This window comes from Xenopus tropicalis, chromosome 1 (genome assembly GCF_000004195.4).
Source record: "Xenopus tropicalis strain Nigerian chromosome 1, UCB_Xtro_10.0, whole genome shotgun sequence".
Taxonomy (NCBI): Eukaryota; Metazoa; Chordata; class Amphibia; order Anura; family Pipidae; genus Xenopus; species Xenopus tropicalis.
Window position 1 is genome coordinate 106,227,493 of NC_030677.2, and position 25,671 is coordinate 106,253,163.

The 25,671-nt window shown below is 36.8% G+C and overlaps 1 protein-coding gene across 2 annotated transcripts in view; it reads left to right on the forward strand.

The window, feature by feature from the left end:
• ssbp4 (single stranded DNA binding protein 4) overlaps positions 1–25,671 on the forward strand; it is a 234,939-nt gene that overhangs the window by 71,860 nt on the left and 137,408 nt on the right. For both annotated transcript variants that reach the window (XM_012953833.3, XM_002940660.4), the window contains exon 4: positions 5,190–5,274. In XM_012953833.3, the coding sequence (XP_012809287.1) occupies positions 5,190–5,274 (85 nt within the window). The remainder of the gene's footprint in view (positions 1–5,189; positions 5,275–25,671) is intronic.

The window sequence follows — 25,671 nt, forward strand, 5'->3', positions numbered from 1 at the left end:
CAAGAATTATTTTTATCCCTTACTTATATAGTGCTGACATATTCTGCAGTGCTTTACAGAGATTATATCATTCGAATCAGTCACTGCCTTTGCAGAGCTTACAGTCTGAGGTCCCTATCACATTCACACACACACACACTAGGGCAAGTTAACTTGCATGTATGTTTTGGGAGTGTGGAAGGAAACCGGAGTACCCAGAATGTCCAATGGCTACAAATTGGTTTTACAATAATGATGATATGATTTATGCTATTATGAAAACATTCTGAGTAGGGATGGATTTGGTGTATTTTCTTGAAATCTTGGTGGACTCATATAAGAGACTGGATGCGCTTAGCCAAGTTAATTTGCTAGAAGAAGGCATGATTTAGGATTAGTACTCATGGGTAATAGCTTGTAGGTTGTCTATGGTGCATTTCAGTATTATTCATTTTAATCCTGATCTTTTTCTGTTTTTAGCATTCTACTCCATATCAGTTGGTGGCATTCATATGCTGCAATAATTTTCTAATTCCAGGCAGAGCGTGCAAGTACTCTTATGGCAAATTGTTTTACTTCCAATTCTTCTTCATTTTTATTCTGAATCAAATGGCCTTATTTACTTTGGATTATTTGCACTTAAATTATGGCACTGAATGTCCTTCCTTGTGGAGGAATTTGGAATACTGACTTGGGAGAATACCAGCTACAAAGCAGTGGGGGTAGATTCATCTTTAATTTATGAAACTGAAGGTCAAACATTACATTCAAATAATTAATTAATGATCACTCTCAATTACTTAACTCTCATTTTTGTCTTCTATTTTCATTTTAAAAACTCTTTTCTTGTATCATATAAAGACAAAAGGTCTTTAACACAATGAGTAGTAAAGATGCCAGAATGTAGTGTGAGTAGAAATTATATGGTATTATCAGTAGGGAGAAAAGTTAACACTGCTGAGGTGCAGTATTGCTTCTGTGATATTAAAAGGGAAAATGTCAAGATTAGAATTATATTAGAGAATGTAATTGCCATAGGTGATTGTTAGTTGGTACCGTGTATGAATGGATCAAGTAGAAACATACACAAGCGCACATTATTCCAGGCTATAGCTGTTTGACAGGTTTAGTTATATTCCACAACTGAGGATGCCAGAACAGCTTACGGCTTCTTATGGATGACTGCAGTGCTTTGGCATAGCATCCTGCAGTTCAGATCCTACAAACTAGGGAAACAGATAATGCAGATGTGTCCTGCGCAGATTTCAGGTTCACAGCGGAATGTTGCAGCCTGTTACTTGGAAGCAATTCATGGAAACGATAGCTAGATTATGATGTTTTTTTCTTTTCAAGCACATAAAGGGAGCCTATTTAGGAACAGAACACTCTATTCATTTCCTAGCACAGAATATGTCCCATCATGCCTGGTGGTAGGCATCTCAGGCCCATGCACTACCACTAGCATCAGAAAAGTTTTTTTTCTGGGTTTAGTTGATCTTTTATGGCAAGATTTATTTTTGTCAATCGAAAGGAATTATACTCTTTGTATGCTTTAGTTTAAATATTTATAGTTATATATTATAGTTATAATACTCTCATATTTTTTTTTAAACAATAACTACATTGTTTAAAAAAGATTGGATAGATTTTTGTTATTACCATGTTATACCTTCATTGACAGCATGCCACACCCCTGGTCTACTAGGACTCCACTTTTCTCCATTTGTAATGAGCTTATTATACAGAGGTGGCTCATGGGGAGGTGTAAAGCTAAAAAACTGCAAGGTGAGGGAAAGTATAAGGAAGAGTGACACACATTCGGCTGTTATTATTTCCATTATAAAAAATGATTGGGAAAATAAAAAGTTGGCATAAAAATGCATGTTTGATGGTCCATATTATAATAATAATAGCTTTTTAATTGTTGACAATAAAACAGTTACATTTGGTGGACTGGAGCGGCTGTCTACAAAACAATGATATGTACAATGCTTTGTCAAAACACATAGAAATAAATTCCTATAGGGGAGGCAAAGTTGCAAGCAATTGCTAATACTTTATTGTAGGGATAGAGCATCACATAAGAAGTGACCTAAGAGAGACACAGTACCATATGCCAAATGGAATTGGTTATTAAAGTTTTAATATAAGTAGCAAGTCTAAATACATATATATATATATATATATATATATATATATATATATATATATATATATATATATATATATATATATATATATATATAAATGTATATATATAAATGTATATGTTCTTGCTGGAAATGTTTATACAGGTCTCCTATAATTTGCAATACTGAAGTCTGTGTGGCTTTTCATTGTAGTAGGATAGCAGTTTTGGTAGTACTGGCCTGGAATGTAGCAAAACAAAACTTTTATGTCTTGCATGGTGCTTCAAGAAAATAACACATTAACCTGCACATTACTTATGATTGCATTGGTTTACATGATGATTGTTGAAATGAGACTATATATCTTCCATTTAGTTAAAGAAATCGATCTCTCCAACAGACTTGTTAACTAGTGTTAACAAGGTCTTATATTTCTGCATAAGTAGGCATGTATACATGAAATATACTTTTATAGAATTCATTTTAACGCCATACATTTCCAAAAAAAAGTATTGATGAAAACTATATGTATTACACTTCTTTATGTTTTGATGTCCTTATAAACATGGGGTAGACTCTTCTTAAAGCATCTGGCACACCCAAGGCTTACTTCATTTAAATGGGGAAAAGGGTGTGTCAGTGTCCATCAGCTGCTTTAGTTCTGTAGCATATGTTAAGGATTGCATATGAAATTTGATTTGAGTGCATTTTAAAACTAGCACAAAATAGTAGACTGAGTAAAAATAAATCTAGGTCTTCATTGTTTTTAGTATTTATTCAGTATTTTTAAAGCTGTTCTGTATGGTATAATGGAGGTTTGAAGACATTAAAAAGTTTGGGATTTTTCCTATCCTTTATACAAAGCATTTGATTTTACACCGAGTATGTGTTATGAATGGAGCAAAACCATAATTAAATACAAATTAACCTTGTAACCTCATTGACTCCAAGGAACAGAAAGTGTTAACTCTGCTATTGGTGTACACAATCGGCCAACTACAGGTCTAGATTCCAAAAGTAGCAGTACATTGTGTTGTTTTGCTAGCACATACATTTCTCTGAGAGAACAGAGTCTGCATCCATCAGGTCTTGCTTGGAGCATGTTGATCTCAATTTCTTGGAATTCTAAACTGCGGCATTGCCTAATAGGAAAATAGTCAGTCCTCTTTCATTGTGTAAATAAAACAAAGACTATGAAAGTTTACATAGGAATAGTTTGGAGCAACACCCATACAGTCCTTAAGGAAATGGTGTGTGGTTCATAGAACAGCATCCCAGCACAAACAATGCTTGGGAATGATGAAGCGGGTTGGAAGCAGTAACTATAAATCAGAATGCATCTTAACTGAAAAACTGATGTCATAATTGTATGAAAATGTAGCTTTTAATTGTTTAAACCATGCTGAGTAAAACAAGTTGTCTTTTAAACAGTGGTTATCAGACATTTAAAGAGTATAACACAAACGCCTTGAAAATTGAATGAGTAAGATTACTGTCAAAAATTTGCTCTAGAAAGTTGTGCTGCTAAATTATTCTGTTTGTATAGGAAACAGAGCTACAGAAGCATTTAAATATAGTATCCGGGGATTTTTTAAAACTGTAGAGCTGTCTTCTTTGTTATACAGTGTACAGCAAGGCTGCCTGGTATTATATGCGGTGGGGCATAAGGAGTGTGTGCCATGTACTTCCATTATATATGTGTACTGATCCCACAGGCTTGCAGAGTGGATAAAATGTTTTGTATTTCTTTGTGGTAACAAAGTAAATTCGATTTTATCAGTTACCATAATAACTGGCTGCTCTATTAATTATACTATTTTAAACTGCCATTTCCACTTTAGTACTGGTCTTAGCACTTACTGGAAGCCTGGAATTTGTGGAAGTCTGGAATTTGTTTTATTTTCTTCTGGGAAAACTGAGGCATTACAAAAGTCTAAGGGACAACAATGCCAAGTGCCACCATACTAAACAAAATTTCAGTAGTCTTTGCAGGCATTCTATCTTGCTTTTGGATGGAGTTTCCCATATGTCCATTATTTTTGGATTGATAATATGTTTTGTCCTTAGAATATTTCATATGGAGGTATCACAATTTAATATTTTGATCACTGTCATTTCTGTGCCAAAGGATCTCTTTTAGAGCATGAAAAGATTGACTTTTTCCATCCAATTTCAAATGGCGCAAGGCCAAGTAGAACATCTCTGTTTCTTTGCTCTACTGGAAATAAATGGTGACAGTAGCCAAAGATTATTCTCGAGATGAGAACTTGCTGAGATCACATACTGTGTAACAGTGTACCAGATGATTATGATTAGCAAATGTATTGACCTACCAAGTTAAAGCAGCATCTTATTCAAAGTGAATTTAAATAGTTTGGGGTTTTTATGTTATTCTGACTCTTTTGTTATAGTTAGGTTCCTACCTGTTAGCTGGGATTCAGTTAAGTGCAAGATGGCCATCTCCCAAATCAATTTGTAACAGGTTTCTCACTACTGATTCTGTTATTCACTTCATGCTGTATATTAGGCAATAGGAGTACAATGTGTAAGAATGTTTTTGTTTTGAGTCTTATTGATCCACCTGTGGCTGTGTAGACTGTCGAGTAGTTTTATGCATGCATTGCATAAACTATTCATATTGAAACGTACCTGCATTTTGAACCCAAGCAGCTACATAACATGGTCAAGTGTAACACAAGTAAAATATTGCAGTGAGTTGCATAATTACACTTAAATTCAGGAGGGAAAACTCCAATGTTGGTAAAAAATTTTACAATAGTACATGAGACACAAACTATCTGTACTTGACCTGATGTCTGTTTGTATTGGTTCTGCCATCTGTTGGGGCTGGAGCAGAAAAGTGTACATTTACTCAACATGTTACATTTTAATAATACTGATGTGTGTACTGTTATTCCAGCTAATTTTGTAATATCTTTTTAAAAAAGTTGAAAGCTTTTTATTTATATTTAAAGCAAGACTATTAACTAGTAGTAAAACTGCACAGTTGGTATAAGGTGTCTTATGCCTTGTGAATACAAAATTATTTTATTTCCACACTCATTTGTCTTATATTTGCAGTGTATTCTGGGATCTGTACTGTGCTGCCCCCGACAGACGTGAAACATGTGAGCACTCCAGTGAAGCCAAGGCATTCCATGACTATGTAAGTCTCACCATACCCCACACCTAGTACTGTTTGAAATATAAGTGGACATGTTGCAGTGTTTTGCTTAATTAAGCCGTTGTTTTCTGTGATTATGGTTGAAATATGTAAAAGATATAAAGGATAAAGGAATTCTTCTGTTGTGCTTACACCGTATTTGCTATTTCCAAGTATGATGTGTTATGCTTGCAGAGGTTGGATAAAGCCATTAAATTGATCTTCCTTAAAAAGTTGTATTCCCTTAATTTTAATTGCTTGGCCGGCAGGTGCATTAATCAGATCACTAGAGATTTGGCCTCTGATCTATGACCAAGTGGTTCCATCCCATAACATGGGAAGTGAATGATAAAACTGTATTCCCTACAAATTGCTGTTGATTAATGACTTGCAAAATGCACCAGTGAGGTGGGAAGGCAATGTACAAAAATATTTTCAGTATAGATCACCTGGCCCACAGTAAAAATACCTATGCTAAGTGCCATAGGCAGTTTGATCCGAAATTAACTGTCTGGCCATGTATCATTAGCAGTAAAGGGTTTAAAGGTGAAATAACTATAAACAAGCACCAAAAAAAGAATTGTGAGTTGGCAGAAAGCAAGACAGGCAATCATGGTAGTGATTAACAAATAATGGATGGTCAGAATATTGTTGTCCAGCACCAAGTGGAACTGCAGATGTTAATATTTGGCGTGTTATACTAAAAATGAATTGGTTGGTCTCATTGTATTTTTCAGCTATGTGGCTTGTGTTGTTTCTTTTTTTTTTTCTTCCCCTACCTTAACCTCATTCTTTTACAGCACTCTGGTGGAACGTAGAAAAACAGCTGGAATGGTTTAAAATATATATTTAAAAAAAAAAATCGGAGTTATGCCTGTTGCGTGCAGCTATTGTACTTGGCTGTGGCACTTTTGTGTATGATTCAGGCCGAATATATATTCCTGTGGGTAGGCTCTGGGCTTTCTGTTTAATAGGTGGCTCAAAGAATATTTCTCTCAAGCTCTGGTTTTCCCCTCTGGTTAACAGTTTCTTTGCTGTACAATTGTTTAGAATATATTAGTCCATGTTTTTAATATATTTTGATTTTCTGTTGGACAATAGGTCTGGTCGTGTAGCATTGTATGCTTTCTGTTTGCTAAACTTTCAGCTTTTCAATAGATTTTATTGGCATTTCATGACTGTGCACTTTATGATGCAAATTAGATTATATGTTTGTTTACTTATATTTAAGGGAAACTAACTATCTATTAGGTCTTAATGACTGCTAAAAGCAGAGATATTTTAATCAGCCTTTAGCCAGTCTACATGCCGTGTTTCTCCAGTGATCTTAGCTCTTTCTCTGATTGCCAAAATAGTTTGGTATCTTTTTGTCTTCAATGTGTTGTGGTCATTTAGAGATTGGGTTAAATTAGAAAATCTGGCCATGTGTGACAAGGATTAAAGGACATGTAAACCCCACACACAAAAATGTAATCAGTGAACAGCCTCTTTGCAGTCTTTCAATACCTGCCACACTGGTTGCCCAGAGGTTAATAGTAAGGCTGCAACATCTCCTTAATCACTTAGATTTCCTTCTCCTCCTGTAACCCACTCGGCCTCCCCCTTGGGAATTAGCTTTGATTCCTGGCTTGCCAGACATGCTCAGTTGTTCTAAGCTCAGATTACTAAACACGCACTCCAGTCTAGCAGCCAGTAAAGAGATGGCATTGCTGGTTCCCTTAGAAACTCAGCTGTCTGCTTCAATTTTTTTCTCTTAACCTCCTCTCCTGAGCTCAGCTCAAACAAAGCAAAACTTTTATCAAAGACATTTCTGCCTGTGTGAGCCTGTATTCTTGATAAAATGTATGCTGAATAAGGGTCTTTGTGTGTATTCTGTTTGCAGATTTAAATGTATCTGATTATGTATCGGGAAAAATGGCCACCGGGTGAAAGCTGCTGTTTGCTTTAGGAAAATGTGATGGTTTGGGTGGGGAAGACTTGCCCAACTGATATAATCTGTAGGCAAATGTAGGCTTTACATGTCCTTTAAGTATGCAGATCAGACAAAATATGTTTGGCAATGAACCTCCATGGACTATAGATTTCATAGCAAACAGAGGTGTAAAGTATGTATTTTTTGACATGCCTTACTTTGCTTTTATAAGTTGTATTACTGACTAAAGGCTGGCACTGTTTACCTGCCTTCTAAAAAAACTACAGCTTTTCTATTACCACTATTATTAATATTTATTTATAAAGCGTGAGGAGAATTATCCAGCAGGGAATAAAGGCACACATTAATATACAAATATAAAAAATAACATGTTGGCATAGATTTATTTTTCCTTGTACAGCTTATGTCAATGCTTATTTCACTATCATTTTTTACATATCAGTTTGTGAATGATTGTATTAATATCTGCAGGAATATGGGTTGTACTTTTCTTTTCTTTGTAGTTATTGTTGCTAAAAAAATTAAAGACAAGATAACTTCTACATTTAATATGCTTATATTTGTTGTTGACGCTTATGCAATGCATTGTATAATACTTAAATGCTTGTATGTGTTTGGTAGCAACCATAATTTTAATTGAAATTATTTTTAAAAGTGTAATGTTCTTCATAACTGTAATTATAGCTACACTACAGCTTACCTGGATCATAAGAAGCTACTGCCATAGTGTCACTGTCACTATTTTTATTGTGTCTCCCAGTATAATAGGGCGTCTACCCAACGTGCAGGATAGTTGTGCCCTTGTGCCATAGTCTAGAGGCTTACCTTGACAAATTTGGCTTTTAAAGGTCTTTGCTCTGCCTTCAGCTTAGGGCAGACTGGGCAGAAGCAGTAGCATTGCCTGCTGGGGTCCAAAATACACAATTTAAGGACAGGTTACTAAATAGCCGGAGAAACATAAATCAGCTTTGCATGCTGAACCTCTGTAAAAATGACTTTCAATAATTCAATCTTTTGCAAAGTACAGATAAAAGTTCTATTGATTAAGCACTTTCCTTGCCCCTAATATTCTTTTTCACTGGTTAAAATGATCTGTTGTGGGGATTCTCAGCCCTTTGTGACAAGCTGGCCACACATGTTAAGATCCACTTGTTTGGCGAGGTAGAAGTATAATCATTTTTTTTGGTCAGGCAAGCCCATCAGCTGCCACCATAAATGGGCCAATTCACTGCCGACTTATCCAATGACAATGTTGATGATATATTATAAAGATCAGTGCTGTCCAACTTCTGTGGTACCGAGGGTCAGAATTTTTCTGGCCTACATGGTGGAGGGCCGATAATGGAAGCCAGTTTTGACTGCTCCCCTTTTTTAAACTGCACCCACTTCAAACCACACCCATGTTATCACAATTAATGGTGGTAACACAGCAAAAACCCAAATGGTTGGTGCTCACTGTAGGGATATCACCCTTAATTCATATGTAAAATAATTATATTATGTCATAATAAGACATACCCTTAAATCCATATGCCTCCTCCTCCCTTGTGGATAGCACAGCAACCCTCAGCATATAATTACACAACTTTGGGACCATATAATGACTATTTCCAAATGCTAACAAACTCCCAGAACAAACCCCTGCCAGGTCCACCAGCATAGGGCAAGCAGAGTATGGCACACACAGGCAGCATAGGACAGGCAGAGTATGGCACACACAGGCAGCATAGGGCAGGCAGAGTACTGCCTGTTTGTGCCATACTCTGCCTGCCTTACCCTGCTGTGTGCCATACTCTGCCCACCCTACCTTGCTTGTGTGTGCCATACTCTGCCTGACCCATGCTGCCTGTGTGTGTGCATACTCTGCCTGACCTATGCTGCCTGTGTGTGCCATACTCTGCCTGCCCTATGCTGCCAATACAGTGACACAATGCTGGCACTGCTCCTACAGTCTGAGGTGTGAACAGATGAACAATGTGGTGGTTTACAGTCTGAGTCGGTGGTGTGAACCATGCAGGGGGCCAGTTAATCTCAGTACTGATACCATTTAAAGTTTACAAAAAGGTAAGCAGTCACAGCAGCCAGACAGGTAGGGGGGGGGCACACAAAGGGCCCACGGCCAACAGTTGGACACTGCTGATATACATGTATATATACATGTATATGGCAGAATATACATACTACTTTAACATTTCTGCCAAAAAAAGAAGATTCTAGGTATATTTTTTCCCTGTATGCTTAGATTTCCCATATTAGAATTCTTTATATAAGAATATAACATTTTTCTATCATCTCTTGAAATATATTGTATTCATAAGCATTTACAGCAAAATAAAATAAAGTGGTCAATACTAATTCATTATTGGCAAAAGAAGAACCCATTTTTCTGAAATTGATCCATTTAATCTACATAATAACATTAAATTGTCCAAATATATTGCTAAAGAACAAGAACTTTATTTTTAATAGTGTCATTAGGTTTCAATGGATTTTAAGCCCCAAAACAGGATTCAAGGCTAATTCGTTCAATCTATGGATTATTTAAAGGTAACACGATTACCCACCTCTGTGTCATGTCTATATTTGGGCTTGGAGGCACTGGCTGCCTGTTCTGCCCATTAGCCAAACAAGCGAGCACAGTATTTGTTATCCCATTGTTACTATGGCTGTCTTTGCAAAGCAATTCTGGTTAGTCATGAAAGGGTTACACTGTCTATGTAAAGGAGGGTTGGGCTCAACAGTAAATCTATAAATGAGCTCCATTATATCTTTAGAAACGTGGGAGGTGTGGAGTGCTTGAAGCTGGGGGGTCCTTCTTATTCTTATTATAAAGGTAATATGGGTAATATTTGGAAGCCCATAAATGAATTCTCTTTAATGCATTTTTAAGCAGTGTATTACCATAATGGTTTATCCTATATTAAAATGCAATGTTTTGCTGCAAATTATGCTAAATTAATTTTGGTGCAACATTTCTTCCTACTTTGTATCTGTTTATGTAACAAATTGTTATGCTGAATTGTACAAAACATCACTGCAGCCTGCCAGAGAAGATTAGCAAATATATACAGCAGAGGTTCTGAAATCCAATCTTCAATCATTTTTTGTAATACTGGGAAGTATGGTATACCCCCTTGAATCTTTGTAATTTAAAGTCAGAAGGTTATCACGATTTAATTTATTAGAAAAATACCAACAATCCAGTTGAGTTTTGCTTTGTAGCCAGCTCTATTTCCCTGTTGCTTGAATGCTGGAATGTTTGCCATAACAAAGATGGTTTGGTGGCCCATACCCTAAACTACTGGATTGTGTTGATTATTATCCTGTTGTGTGTGCAGAAAACTAGCCTTACTCTGCCAGCAAAGAGTCATTTTTTTGCTGCATGGCAAACAGAATTCCGGAGTTCCAAAGGAAATCTGATATTCCCTGTGCAACCCACCTACAATAAAAAGAACAGAAAAGCCAGCTCGGCCTCTGGGTGTTAGTATCGATCAGTGGCAATGATTCTCTCATGTTTGCAGCTCATGACTAAAGCATGGAATGATGGGGGTTCCATATTTAACCCCCTGCTGCCACTGTCATTGAAAAGGTGGAAATGTTATTGTACTACAAATAGAAAAGAACATTTGCATAGCATGTCAAAAGCTCTTAGATGGCTGTATGTAATATGGTTCAATAAGACTCTAAAAGAACAGCACTGTATGAATGTTTTTTGCTTTCTTTTGGACTTATGTCATATGTGGAATTTTGCCCACCACTATAATCCGTCAAAACACTCCTCTCCATCTCTCACTGCTTTCCAAAGTTATGTATAGGAAAAGTGGTTCCTGCGGCAGGTAGACTTCTGCCCAGAAGCTCTTGCTTGAGCATTTCTAAGCTGAGGTTGGCCTGTCACAGCTATGTGTGCTTCAGACATAAAGGGGTATGAGTTTAAAGGCTAGCCTGTAGCTCAGTACTCTGTATATTGTAATATGTACATTTTTCAGGCTCATTTTGATAGTGTTCTATGTTCCTTGTGTTTTTATACAATGCTCAAGTATAATGGTAATGGTTGAGAGCATGTATTCATACTGGGGAGTTATCACTAACATTATCCCCTTTCTGATTTGTAAACATGCACGTCATTCCAAATAAATCATGTTAAAGTGGGATTGTGTTTGACTTAGCTCTCTTTATGTTAGAATGCTGAGGTGGCTGCTCTGGCCATGAAAGGGTTTATACATGACTGGTGTACAAGATTTACTAAGGTTCTTATTCTGAAGAACTGGCTGCTTTCCCAGAAGGAATGACTCGAGATGATGGAAAGATACAGAGCACTGTTTTTGTCCAAGACAAGATTGCAAAACTGCTAGTACTCTGGGTACAGGTAACGTAGTGTATCTAGCTGGTACAAGCTCTCTTCACCTTGAAACACCCTTCAGCCTCTTAATCGGTGATCTCTGCTTTACCTGTTTTATTAACCCTTTTAAATGTTGTTTAGTGAAAATGAAACTTTCCCTGTTAAGTAAAGTAAAACATAAGCACTTCTTCACAGCCTGTGTTACTCTGCCTGTCTTACTTATGGATACTCACTAGATATTTTACATACACCTGCACCTGAAGGAGAGTCATTAATACAGTGTTATTGTAAAACAGAAGCAGCTCAGTGAAAATAAAAGAACAGCATGCTCTTCAAACAGAAACTGGTCATATTTTTATCATAGACCCAAGTATGATGTGATGTTGCTAAAAGCGCTTCTGTTATTTAATGCAAAGGGCTATACATTGTGGTGGGTGCATGATTTTATTGCATACACCCAAGTTTGATTTTCAGAGAAACTTTAGAGTACTGCTAAAGTCTAGAAGCATTGCCTAGAAGCATTTCCTGCCTCCAGTTCCAGGCATCAAAGCAGGGCATAATTTAGTACAGAAGAAGAAACCGAGGCAAGCCTCTCTATGTCATGACATTGTATTGTATAAATATGGGCAGAGCAGGCACACGGGAGATCTCTGCCAACAGGGGAACAGTTGGGCGGTGTTTCTGTGATACTGATCTTGCTGGGAGGTAATAGCTGTGTCGGGAAAGGGAAGACGGACTCACAGTAGCAGCTGGCAGATCAGTGGTAGCAGCAGGTACTCTATAAACTGGGGACACAGAGGAGCAGGCAGGGTGGAAAGATAAGAAAGGATTGCGACCCAGTGCTTACTGCAGGGATGCTTACTCCTGAGACAGCAAAGATATCACAGAAGGTAGAATTCTGTTTTAAAGAAACAGTTTCACTGGTTTGCTTACATGACTTTAATCTAGCAACAGAAATATAGATCCGTTGACCATTCAGAGAAATAAAATGGAATCTTTTCGCTGTTCATCATTTATACATTAAATATGAGTAGTGGTTTTGAAATGAAAAATGAGGAGGCATCTGGTCACTAATCAAAATGTTTCATCCAGCATTCTTTGAATTTATAGATCACTGTGAACACTGTTACACTCCATTCATAGTATGGAAAGGGGCTCTTACAATGGTAGTTCATGGTTAAGGTCTAGTTGGCAACCATGCTTTATACATCTGATGCAGCATAGACAAGACAAGAACAGCCCTGTATTTAAGTCTGGTCCTCGTAAGCTCTTTAGTGCTGAGTTGCCACAGCCATCATTTATGGCCTTTAATAAGTCACAGTATCATAAGAGGTTCACAAGAGGTGCAGCTGGGGCTTACAGTGAACCCATAGTCACCACCTAGTGACCTAATCTTGACTTTGAAGAAATCTGTAAATAAGTTGTTTTCTACACAGTGAATACTGTTGTTATAATGTAAACATTATCGGGCAGTCTGTGTCAGGTATACCATGGGTTTCTTTTAAAGGGGAGCTCTAATCCTCACATTTTGATAAATCCACCCCCATGTGGTGTGCTTGTCTTCATTGGTATGGAGGTGCTCAGAGTACATGCCAAGTATAAGGAACTACGTTGGACACTTAAATTCTGACAGAACGAAAGGTTAATAAATAATATTTGATGGAACTCTAATATATTCTGTTATTTAGCTAGGTCATGCAAACTCAAGGACACATCATCAAAAGTACCATGTCAGCATTGCTCCTTTGCAGAAGAATTTTATTCATCGTGTTGTAAATAAGAAGTAAATCTTCAGCATTTGTTGATTCATTTTACTGCCCTTCTGTTTTATTTTAATTTAAAAAATACTTTTCTATGCATGTCAAAAATGTACTGATTTTACATTTTCGTTATTGGGATATTATTATTACATAGTTTCATACCTTTTAATATTCCCATTAGTACAATATGGAGCAGTGTTTTTTTTCTTGTGGCATCCTGCCACCCAACATATTGTAGCATCCATTTCAATTAAGAAAGGTCTGGCAATGATCTATTTAAGTGGAGTAGCATAGGTGAACCATCTGATCCAAATGTTTAGCTAAAGTTTGCTCCATCTGTACTGATATGTGGATCTGTTATTTTATACGTAAAGGGCAAGGTGCATTAAAATGGAGAATGGAGTTGGAATTAATCTTGCGTAATAACGGAATAGGTTTTTACCCTAGTTTTTACAAATGCATGTTTCGGAACTACAGAGATAATGATTATTTCGCCTTTTCTAACCTTTTCGAATGTCATACTGCTAATTAATAGTGATGAAAGCTCTTCAGCATGCAGTGTTGTAAACACTGGATTTCAGACAGAAGATTCGTGATTTATTTGACTTGATGACCTGTTACAAAGATAGGTTAAATATCAACCATATGGCCCATGGAGCGTAGGGTTTCTTCTCAGGGAGAACCACAGCAATCAAAATGCCCTTCCCCTCCGGCAACTGTTTTCCCTTTAGTATAATCTGAAATGTTGCCTATGGCACACTCTACTGCTATTAAGAAGATATCACAGGAGAACTTGAAAGTTAGCATTCTCCCACAATAGCTATCTCAATGGCACAACAGTGTGCCACAGTCAGGGTGTTTCTCAGCCAACTGAATGGAAAGTATCTGCCTTCAGGGATGGGGGCTTTGATTTACTATTGTTCTCACTGAGAGGTTCATCAAGATCAAAATGCCCCATATGCTTTTGCCTTAGAGCATGGCAAGGCTGCATTTTTTTTTTTTAATTGGAAGCCAAAACATCACTATAACTTTGCAAAGTGTAAGTATATGACTTTGGGGACACACCATTTTTTTAAATTACACACAAAGCAGAGTAGATAAGGTTGACTATATTGATGTTAGCATTTAGTGCAGTGCTGTCCAGTTTATGTAGTGTGAAGGGCAGAGCCAGATTAAAAAAATGATGAAGTCCTGCAAAACATCTAGGAATCCCTTGGTCAGCCTTGGTGCAATACAATCTACTGGTGTAACTATTTATACAGCAAAGTCTGCTGTACCATAGTCCTCCTCTCCCCTCCTACCTTTAAATATAGTGGTGTGATCGGGGCCGGAAAGTGCTGCGTAAGAGAGCTGGGAGAAGGGGGTGGGGCGGGTAGGATGGACTGGGCGTGCTGGGCCCCCTCAGAAGATTTTTCTACAGGGAGGTCCAGCGTAACAAAGCCACTTATAAAATCACCTTGAGTTAGGAATCTAGCCTACGTTTTAAGGGTCTTTTATTACCACAAGTCCAGTATGCAATTTAGAGTGCAAGTCACCCAAGTTGTTACTCACAATGCAATGTTTTTTCACATAGTTCAAGTGAAATTGCAGTTTAAAGAGAGAAATATGCAAGTCAAGTAGGAATTTATTACCATTTGTACTAAAAGTACAATTGTGCAGCATAGGGAAGTAAGAAACATTGATATTTTAATCAATATTGTAATAAATAATGCATGGTGCAATTGTGCCAGTGCTGTAAAATGCATTCAATTGTGCTTGCACTTTTCCAAAGATTGGACATTTTTAAATTGACAAGTGTGCTGTGTCTTTTAACATAGCCCGTTGTGGGAAGCCTGGAACTACCACTACGTTTACAGTGGTGATACCTCCAGGGTTCACCTGTGTCAGCAGATGCCCTAGTGCAAAATTCGTATCTGGAGGCAGGATAAAAGCAGCGGTTCCAAAAGCAGCTATAAGGAAGTGCGAGGAGTGCTTGGAGCACAAGAACCTGTAATGAAGCCATTTTTTCATGCAATTACTGCAGCAAACTTTGTGACCTTAGTTGCAGTAGCGCTTGTTAAATAACCCCATAATGCAGCAATACTCCCCAGCTAACTACATACTCTCAGAAAGTGAAGTGGGCACCAACTGCTCTTTGGAATTTGTACTTACCAACATACTGGACCAACAGAAGGTCGAAGTCTGCCACTGCGCCTTTAGTTTTAGTATAATATGGCACCAAGCATAGTAGTTTATCATTACAAAAGTGCTGTTTTGCATAATACCACTATGCCACTATTGATTTTGTTCCCTTGTCTCGGCTGGAAGATTTTAACACAATTGCCCAAACTATTGGCTAAAAACTAAATAAAAAGAAACAAAAAGGCACTATGAATGAAATGTATATTGCACTATATGTTCTTACATAGGTTACATGGGTTTGTATGATATATAATTAAGCACTTGAGAAATACTCAATTCATAGTTTTAATTAAAAAAATTTTTTATTTGTTCCTGTTGTCAACACTTGCAATACTCAAGCAAGAGTATAGGAGTCATGTGACAAAATCCCAATTTGGTGGTGTACTGCGCAAATATACCATTTTCAACTCCCTTGTGTTTGTTTTAAACAACTAGGTGAATCTTGCAAAAATAGTAAATTCCTTGGCATATAAATTCCGTGCATCTTTTATTAAGAAAATCATTTTTTTATGATCAAACAAAACCTTGTATAGTATTATTCTAGATACTCTCCTAGGAGTGCATGTTTTGTTTAACTAGCTGCTTAATTCAAAAGAATACCAATGTCACCTCTTTACAGGGGTATTTGGACAATGTGGGAGCTTTCATAGTTAGAGAATATGATTCGTTATGCTAAAGCCACCCAGCACCTTCAAGGTTAAATTAATTCTCTGCCAGCACTATCCTCACCAGGCAGTGACATGTAGAATAGATGTGACCTATTTTTATACTCATGATGGTACTGGAGGGCTAATCCCCCAAGGACCCCTCCTTCCCCAGTATGGCTGTTCCCTCTCCTGCTTCCCCTCCCTCCAATGTTCTCTCCTCCAGCACAACACAAGATAAATCTGTGGCTTTGCTCTGCATTTCATTATTGAAAGTTTCTTTGTTTCCTTATTTTTCTGCAGTTTCTCTTTCACCTTTTATTTAGAAATAAAAATAAACTTAAAATATCTGCATAACATCCATATACAAATGAGTGTGTGTACAGTGACGACACTCTATGTAATATAAGTGTCAAATTGTAATCATTTCATTAGATTAATATGGCAGACTAGAAAATAAATAAACAAAAATAATGAGATGAAAACAGACACAATTTTGTGTACACAGTACAGATAATAAACACACCATACACTACACCAAGACTAGTAGCCCTCTTATTACTATTATTATTATTAACATGTATATGAAACATACAAGATTACAAGCAAAAACAACCATTAAACATTCAAGAGTTAAAGAGGCTCCTGCCCAAAAGAGCTTACAATATAAAAATAAGAAACATGGCAAACAAAATGCTCATTACATGTTCCATGCCTGTTGGTGCTTTATGAAGCACCAGTAGGTGCTTAGAAGATATATTACTGAGCTATATGTAATGTATCAATGGGATATGGCCTTCTGGTAATTCAGAGCTTTCTGAATAACGACTTTCCATATAAAGAGCCGATATCTGTACCAACCTTTGCAAACCTTTGACTCTGCTTCAAACTGAATCAACTTTTTTTTTTTAATTGTTCAGCTTGTTTCTTTTAACACCTCTTTTTCATATTGGAACTCTGTCCACTGTGACACGCAGCTCTTTTATAAACTATCCATAGCCTCAGCCATAAAGCAAAAAGGAACTGCTGAATTTAGAGAGACAGGAAAGAAACACAGCCTCAAAACACACAATTGAATAAAACTTTTTCAAAATGTAATTTTATTTGAGCTTCAGTATCAGTACATGTAATATATATATATATATATATTTACAGGTCTAAATGTATGTTTCATTATTATATCTTATATTGTGTGCATGATTTGCTGAAAAAATTTTATATTTTGTATCTCTGTCTATACAACTTAGTGGAGGGAAAGTGCCTACAAAGCTACACAAGTAACTGTGTCTGGTAAAAAAAAACTGCTGCTCTTGATATTCGTAACCATAACATGGATTGTTTAAAATGAAAATTCTGAACATAAGTCCCCCAATTCATTTCTCAGTGCTATAGAAATGACTTTAGAAAACTAGACTATATTCTGCAACAGTTATTACATGGCACACAATTGACCACAAAGCTGCTGCTTGATATTCATGTAGCTGATCTCATACAACTCCATTGTCATGTTTTATTACTTCCCTTTATAATTATATTTCTGTAAGAATATCAGTTTCCCCAAAGACTTTACATCAAGTGGCAACCATGTTTAACCACAAAAGATGAGTCATTTCCTGCTTTGAACATAAAATAGCTTAATATTATTCAAATTCCCAAATATGCTTGTATGCCCATGAAAGATTCTGATAGATCTGGAAATCTACACAACAATACTTTAGTGCTTTTGTTTCAGAAAGGTGCAAATCATTTGTATAAGTGATACCCAACTCTCATGTCATCTCTTTATTATGCCTATACATGACTGACAGACCATTTCACTGAACCTCCAAATGAGAAAACCTGTAAAAATAAGTGAGAAGCACAAGACCATATCCTGCCTAATTCAGCTAATTGAGTAAATTGAGACCATTAACCAATTAATTTAGATCAAAGCAAAAGAGAGCTACTGTGTCAATTAAGTGTAGAGCATGTGTAAACACAACGACAAAGTAACACAGGCAGAAACAAAGGATGGGTGACAGCTCTAATGTAGTGAGTGTTTTAGTTATAGGACATTTATAGGGTAATTAAAATGTTGTTTTGGAAGATTTGCCATAACGTGTTTGGGTTTTATTCTTTTTTATTAAAGGGAAAATATCACTGTGAAGCAATGATTTAGTATTTAGGGATTGCAGGTATGGTGCCACAGAAAGAATATCCAAAACAAACAAGGAGTCACTAAGGGACTATACTTTGTTTGCCAAGTAGAAAAGGTTAACATTTCAGCCCATTTCAGCATTTCTAGAAGCATTTTCTAGGGTATTTTACACTGGGGCACCATGAGGACTATCTTTTTTTAGCCAGAATTTTATTATTGGGGAAATCTTAGCAAATATCTGCATGTTTTTGTTTTATTTTGTCTATTCTGCTCTACTTTCTAAAGGCCATTTTATATATCAGCATGCAATATCCATTTAAACTGAAATGTATTCCATAGGATAACAGTGGTTTCACTATTGTTCTGTCTGTCCATTCAAGTCTATTGGGTAAGTGCAAGTTGCAAATTTTAGGTGCATGAGTAAGCCATCCTGCCCTAGTAACTGACCATAAGTCAACTTCTGTACCTTCTTCAGGAGAGCCACTGTCATAGAAATTTCAAAGCTGCTCTGGTAGTTTAATTGGACTTTAGGATGTTTAATTTAAAAGCAAGCAAGAACAGTTCATCTTTAGTCTATTTTGAATGTACCATTCGTAGTATCAATATCTTACACATTTTTATTATTGTTTGTAAAATTTGCCTTGCAGGGATCCTTAAGCTATCTCCTTAAGAATGGCTCTCTGTGCTGTTTGCGGTGGGTCATCATGATCCCCCTAAATAGTAAATGCATTAATTAAAACAATTTTCCTTAGTGATTTTAAACAAGTTTTTGGGTTACAAATCTGATGCTGCAATTTACCTTGGTTCCCCTAACAAAAAATTAAGAAACACAGCTTTATTAGAATATAATGGCAAGTCATTGCATTTTATCTTCACACATCCCCAGTGCCTGGGGTAAATCAACAGAGTAGTGCATCGTGGTTCACAGTGTACAACAAGAAGAATGTATGCTGGTCTCAGTGACTACTGCATTGTGATAGGGATATATAACTAATAATTTCTTTTGTATGTGGGAAAGAAAAATCTTATTTCAAGATAAAGCAGGGTACATTGTTTTACCAATAGCAATGCCTTACAAAACAAAATATATTGCTTTAGAAAGCATTCTCAGTAAATGTGTCTGAACTGGTTACAAAAGAAATTTAGATGTTGTCCTTAGAAAAGAAAACCCTTTTTTCCATGTATCCAAAATCGCAAAAACCTATGTTAGGGTAAAAATGTATATCAATAGCCATTCCTTCACAAAACATCTATACAGGTTTTCACTGTGCTACTATTGTGTAATAAATATAATGAACTTCACAGACACACACAGAATAATATATTTACTAAAAAAAATATATGAATATTGGAATCCCCATGAGGAATTCTATAAGTATATAAAAGTATGACATCATAAGCCTAGTGTTTCTGTACAGGAAACGGGGCTCCAAGTTAACTTCTAATATACTTGTGTTTTAATGCAGGGGGAATATTATTCTTTATAATACCCATTGTTGACACAACTGACTATACTGACAATAATGTACCCCATTTTGTAAAATAAATCAAAGTGCCCAAGGAGTTCTATGACCATACGAAGGTGCAGGGACACAGGCCGAGTAATTTTATACAGGTCATGGAAATCATAGGCACTTTTAATAATAATAATACATACATTTCAATCACCGATGCAATGTTTTTGGTGTAAATTCACCCAGCATAAATCATTTTTGTTGGCAAATCAGTTGCATTTGTTTTACTTATATTAACATGTATTTTGGTTGATATTTCACAGTCTCTTACCTGTACAATATGTGAGCAAAACATGTAAGTCTATTACAGGAATTTCTACCTTGTAAATGGGTGTCTTTTTGTATGTAGCTAAATATATACATGTATGTGTGTATATTTACAAACAAAGGCAAGGCCAAGTTGATTATATGTATTGTAGACAGAAACAACAACAGCATAGCAGCATAACAAATCCCAGTTCATGCGTGTGGTAACCCCTGAGTGCCTCTGGATGACAGTGATATCACATTTCCATTTGCAGTGTGAAATCAATTATCTTTTAGTCTGAACACGCACTCTCTCAAGTTTAGTTCCTCTACCTCAGCAACAATTGCAGGCCATAATTTGTAATAAGTGAGGGCTGGTTGCTTCTTGCAAAGCAAAATCCATGCTCCACAGCTCTCTGGTAAAGCTAATCTCAATAAATTACCTTTCTACAACAGTAAGTTTTCCCTGTATAATCTAATGTAGACGTCACAACTATTCTGCTTGGCAGTAATCTGAGATGACAGATGCATGGCATTATGGCAGCTCATAGTACCATGAATGTAAAGTTGACAGCAGATAGTATTTGGTGCTGAGACAGAAAGCAAAAAGTATATGAGGGATTGAGTTAGGAAAGGAACTTGTGTTCTGCAGTTTAATTATTATATGAAAAAAGCCAACACATATTCAGATGTGTGTATGTCTTTCCATGGCAATCTTACAGATGGGTAGAATACATAGGTAGTCCAGATATCAAAGTAAGGCTATCTTGAAAGTGTGTATAACATATTTGTTTTATTTGTTCCTTATTTTAAAACCTTATTTTCCACCAAACTCTGAAATATAATGGATGAGTCCACAAAATGAAACACTGGGCCTCATCATGGAATAGGTGTCAAATATTTGGGTAAACATACTAAGGATGGGGAACGTCCAATGTAAAGCTAATCTGCTTTCGAATATGGATAGGAAACATCTTCACGGTCAAAATAGCAGTTCCTTCTCTGTTGATCTATAGTCTTTATAGCACCACCAGCAGCAGGATAGCAAAATCATTTCTCAATGCAGAAATATTTTAAAATTAACCCTTCATCTGATAATCACAAGGTGTGATTTTAACAAACAAACACCCTTAATGGAGATCACACTTTGGTTTTAATCAGTGTTATTCTGCAGGACACAACACATATGTAACAGTGCATACTATTCATGAAGAGTCACCAGAGACCATGCTTCCTTATAGTACTATGCTGCTGTAGAGCTCCTTTGTTCCTTATAATGAGCAAATGGAATTGCTTTATACTATTAATATATATCATGTTTAACCTTCCTTATGAAGTACAGTGTATATTATAATAGTGCTCTGGAGGCAAGTAGCTAGCTAAACATTTTAAAATCACTTAAACCTAGCAGTTGTATTCTTATGTTTCTTCATTATGTATGTCTATTAAGACTCAAAAACATTTCCTTTTCCACATAAGCAAGAAATCAGGCTGATGTACTGTATGATTAACTGTACATCTATGACAATGTAACACTGACATGGACATGTGATGTCTCCATATCTGGCTTTTTGCAATTTCACTTCCGGGTAGCCCCAACGGCTAACACTAGAAGCAAAAACACGGAATCTTTGAAAGATACTTTTAGCTATGCTTAATTTCTAGATGTAAATTTGTGCTGTGTTAACATTTGAAGGCCTTCTGCTGGTTCTCAGTTTCTCAAAATCAGATAATGTAGAGTGGGCTATCGATTATGTTTATCTTTAGCAAATCATCAGAAAAATATATTGCAAACTGTTCTTAAATCAACCAGTATATTCACATGCATAGATTCCAATGAAGCAGTGAACTTGAGTGGTGCGATGAGTCATTAAAAACTTTGGAATATTTACCAAGCAATTTCTTTTGAAAACAGCTCCACCTAGAACAGGGCTGGATTGAGGACTGAAAGGCACTTGGAAGGAAAAGTTTAATGGGTCCATAAACCAGAAATTTTGAACGACTTAAGAGTTGTTGGAACTATAAGAGACATATGAGCAAAGCTTGCCTTCACTGTCTCTGCAGTTAAACTGTCCAAATAAAATATTTAATCTCTACTGCAGGGTTATATGTTTACGAGAATTAGCAACCAATAAATTGTCATGTAGTCAATCTGCAGAGAAGCATAATGCACCTAGATTATACACCTTGGCACAGACACACTATTTGAACACAATTTATGTATGCACTACAGCAGGGATCCCCAACCTTTTATACCTGTGAGCCACATTCAAATGGGAAAAAGCATTGGTGAGCAACACAAGCATGAAAATGGTTCCTGGGGGTGCCAATAAGAGCAATAATTGGCTATTTAATAGCCCCTATGCTGACTGGCAGCCTACAGAAGGCCCTGTCTGGCATTATATTGGGTTTTTATGCAACCAAAACTTGCCTCCAAGCAAGAAAATCAAAAATAAGCACCTGCTTTGAGGCCACTCGGAGCAACATCCAAGGGGTTGGTGAGCAACATGTTGCTCATGAGCCACTGGTTGGGGATCACTGCACTACAGCATCAATTAAAGTTACATGCATTTTATAGCAACTTTACTTACAGGTGTTGTAACGAATCTAAAATTGGCCAGATCTTGATCGGGAAGGTTTGATTTTCTCGTCAGATCTAGGACAACATTGGCTCGTTGATGCGGTCCTCTGTCCAACGGCCCATATACCAGGCATTTTAATGATCATTTGGCCCTAGTGACCTTGCTGAAAGAGGTTATCTCAGGACCAGGTTATGAAGACAGATTATTTTTGTCAAAATAATATGTCAATCTATAGTATGTGGAAGGGAAAGTTATAATATTGCAGTAGACTGTTTTATTAGGGGCTAGTATTGGGATCTATGAATTCTGCCACACTTTTAAGAATTTACTTGGGCATCCTCATCTCTTATATGTACATAGAGAGGGTTTTTGCCACTAGGTCTTCACACTAAGACAGGAACAAACCATATGCAGGACAGTGGCAGGTGAAGTCAACCATTTGGGAAAGCTGTCTGGGATTGATGGATTTGTTTAGTGTAGCTTGTGTGGTGTAGAGCTGGCCATACACGCACCGATACTATCGTACGAAACCTCGTTTCGTACGATATTCGGTGCATGTATGGCATGTCTGCGAGTCGACTGATATCGCAGGAAGCTGCTGATATCGGACGACTCGCCGATCGGCCAGGTTAGAAAATTTTGATCGGGCGCCATAGAAGGCGCCTGACCAAAATCTGCCATCAGGGCTGAATCGGCAGAAGGAGGTAGAAATCCTATTGTTTCTACCTCCTTATCTGCTGTTTCAGCCCTGACGGTGTGTGGCGGATCTGACGATGTTTGTGCGACCGATGGTCGCACGAAACATCGTCAGATCGCCACGTGTATGGCCAGCTTAGGATATGTATGATGCAGGTATTTCAATTGCAAGAAAGTGACTTTTATAAATATCTTCCCCTTAAATATAGAGTCTTAACACATCTAAGCAGTACTCCTGGCTTATCCTTTGTCCACTTTTGATAAGGTCTATTGAGATTGCTACCTGCTGGCATAAGTGTGTTGGACAGTGTGTGCTGACATTTTATTTTACTGAAGGGCACAATGTTCTCCTCGACAATGATCAGTTATAAATTGAATATGGTATTGTGCCGATATTTGTGGGTCAGGGATTATGTTTAAACGCAGCAAGTTCTGGTTGTACCATAATGGTGAATATGGAGAGTGTTAATTAGCCTAGCCTAAGAACTGGTTTTGGCTCGGTTCCAGACTCTGAATTTGGTTTTCTTGAAAGTTGTAATCTGATATAGTCTGGTCCCTCTGTAGAGGGAGTTTTTGAGAGCTGAAATGGGCCTCCTAGTTGGACATTTAGTATTGTTGCAGAGTTATATGCAAAGAGAAATCTCCCCAAGAGACAAGTTGACCTGCAAGTAAATAACATATAAAGTTAGGGGCAGCTAACCCTCCAAGTGATATATATATAAGTACTGTAGCACACTGCCATGCCCAACTGCCAGTAACCCATCTTTATCTCATAGGACAAAATCTGTCATCCATCGAAGTATTTAGACAATAGCCTGGACCCATTCAATTCAGGTAGATGTACTCTTGTTTATGCTAGGCTATTATTCATCACTGTTAATGCTACAGATGTGAACTTTGCTGTTATAAAACCCACAATAATAAAGTCTTTATAAACTTTCTAGGAGACATACATATTCCAATGTGTGTTAAGGAAAAAAAGTATTTACTATAAAAATAGGATGTAATCAAAATAGGATACAATCAAAACTGATATCAACCTTTTGTTACATTCAGACATGTGCACTTTCTATAGCACCCCAATGAATTAATTAAAGCCATGTTTCATGAATGAATGCTAAGTGGCCACACTAAACAATTAGCTGAGTGCCACAGGGGCAACATAGCTTCAAAAGGCTGGGTGTATGACACGTTAAGGTCATCTTGTTGTTGCTCAACAATCCCTCAAAGATGAAAGCCTTTCCCAGAAATATTTTTTTCTGTAATACAAGTCAGGCAGTTGCCTCATGGGATCAACCTTCATCCATTACTGTCCTTATAAATAGGGAGACCCCAGTTTTTTTTCTTAATTTCTTTGAACCACATCAGTATATTCAGTATACAAAAGATAAGGTCCAGCCACAGAAATGTTGAAGCTACATGGTTGAATTATATCTAAATAATCATAACAAGAGACACAACTTTACTTAGTGGATTGCATTAGTATAGCTATTGATCCAGGAGACGTTTCTGTATTTCTCTCAGTTCTCTCAACCATTGCCTTTGCCTTATTACCTGACTGACCACTCTTATTTTCTGTGTTTCTCTTTACATTCCTTGTTTATTGCACCCATGTATACCTGTAGCCACTATTAACTCTAAGGGTAAATACAACTTGCCTTTAAACATCATTTCCACAGTCAGCTGGATATTGTTTGAGAATGTAGTCAGTGTCTTTAACCCTTTTACTGCCAGCCATTTTGGTCAAAGCGGAACTTGTATTGCCAGACAGTTTTTGAACATTTTGCACTGTTTCACTTTAGGGGCCTTTCCTCGGGGGGACTTTTAGTTTACCAAGGAAAACAATATATCGTTTTTTTCAGAACAACCTAAGCTTTCAAAATATGGTAGAATTTTTGTGTAATTCCAATTCTGTAACAAGATATAGGCTTCTAAATGTCTAAAAATGCAAAAAAAATCAAATTTTCCATAATATAATCACACATACTAGAAACAAAAATTATTTTATGCACGAATATACAACTGATTTGGAAAGTCCCATGTCTCCTGAACGTGCCAATACCAAATATATATAGTTTTATGGAGATTTCTCACTTTTATAGGTCAAAAACTCCCAGCAGTACACTACCAAATTCCCAAAGCACTGCTCCAAAAAAACTGCATACTTTGGATTTCAAGGCCAAAATTCCACTAACAGAAGGTTTATCCCAGAAAATTGTACATTTTTGGAAAGAACAGATTCTGGGGAATACAGAATAGGCACAACTGTCTGTCTACTCCAAACTATCAAGTCGCAATGCTTTCCTAAATTTATTGGTTTTTATCAAAATTTGTGATTTTTTTTAAAAATCGCTTCAAAGCTTCTAGT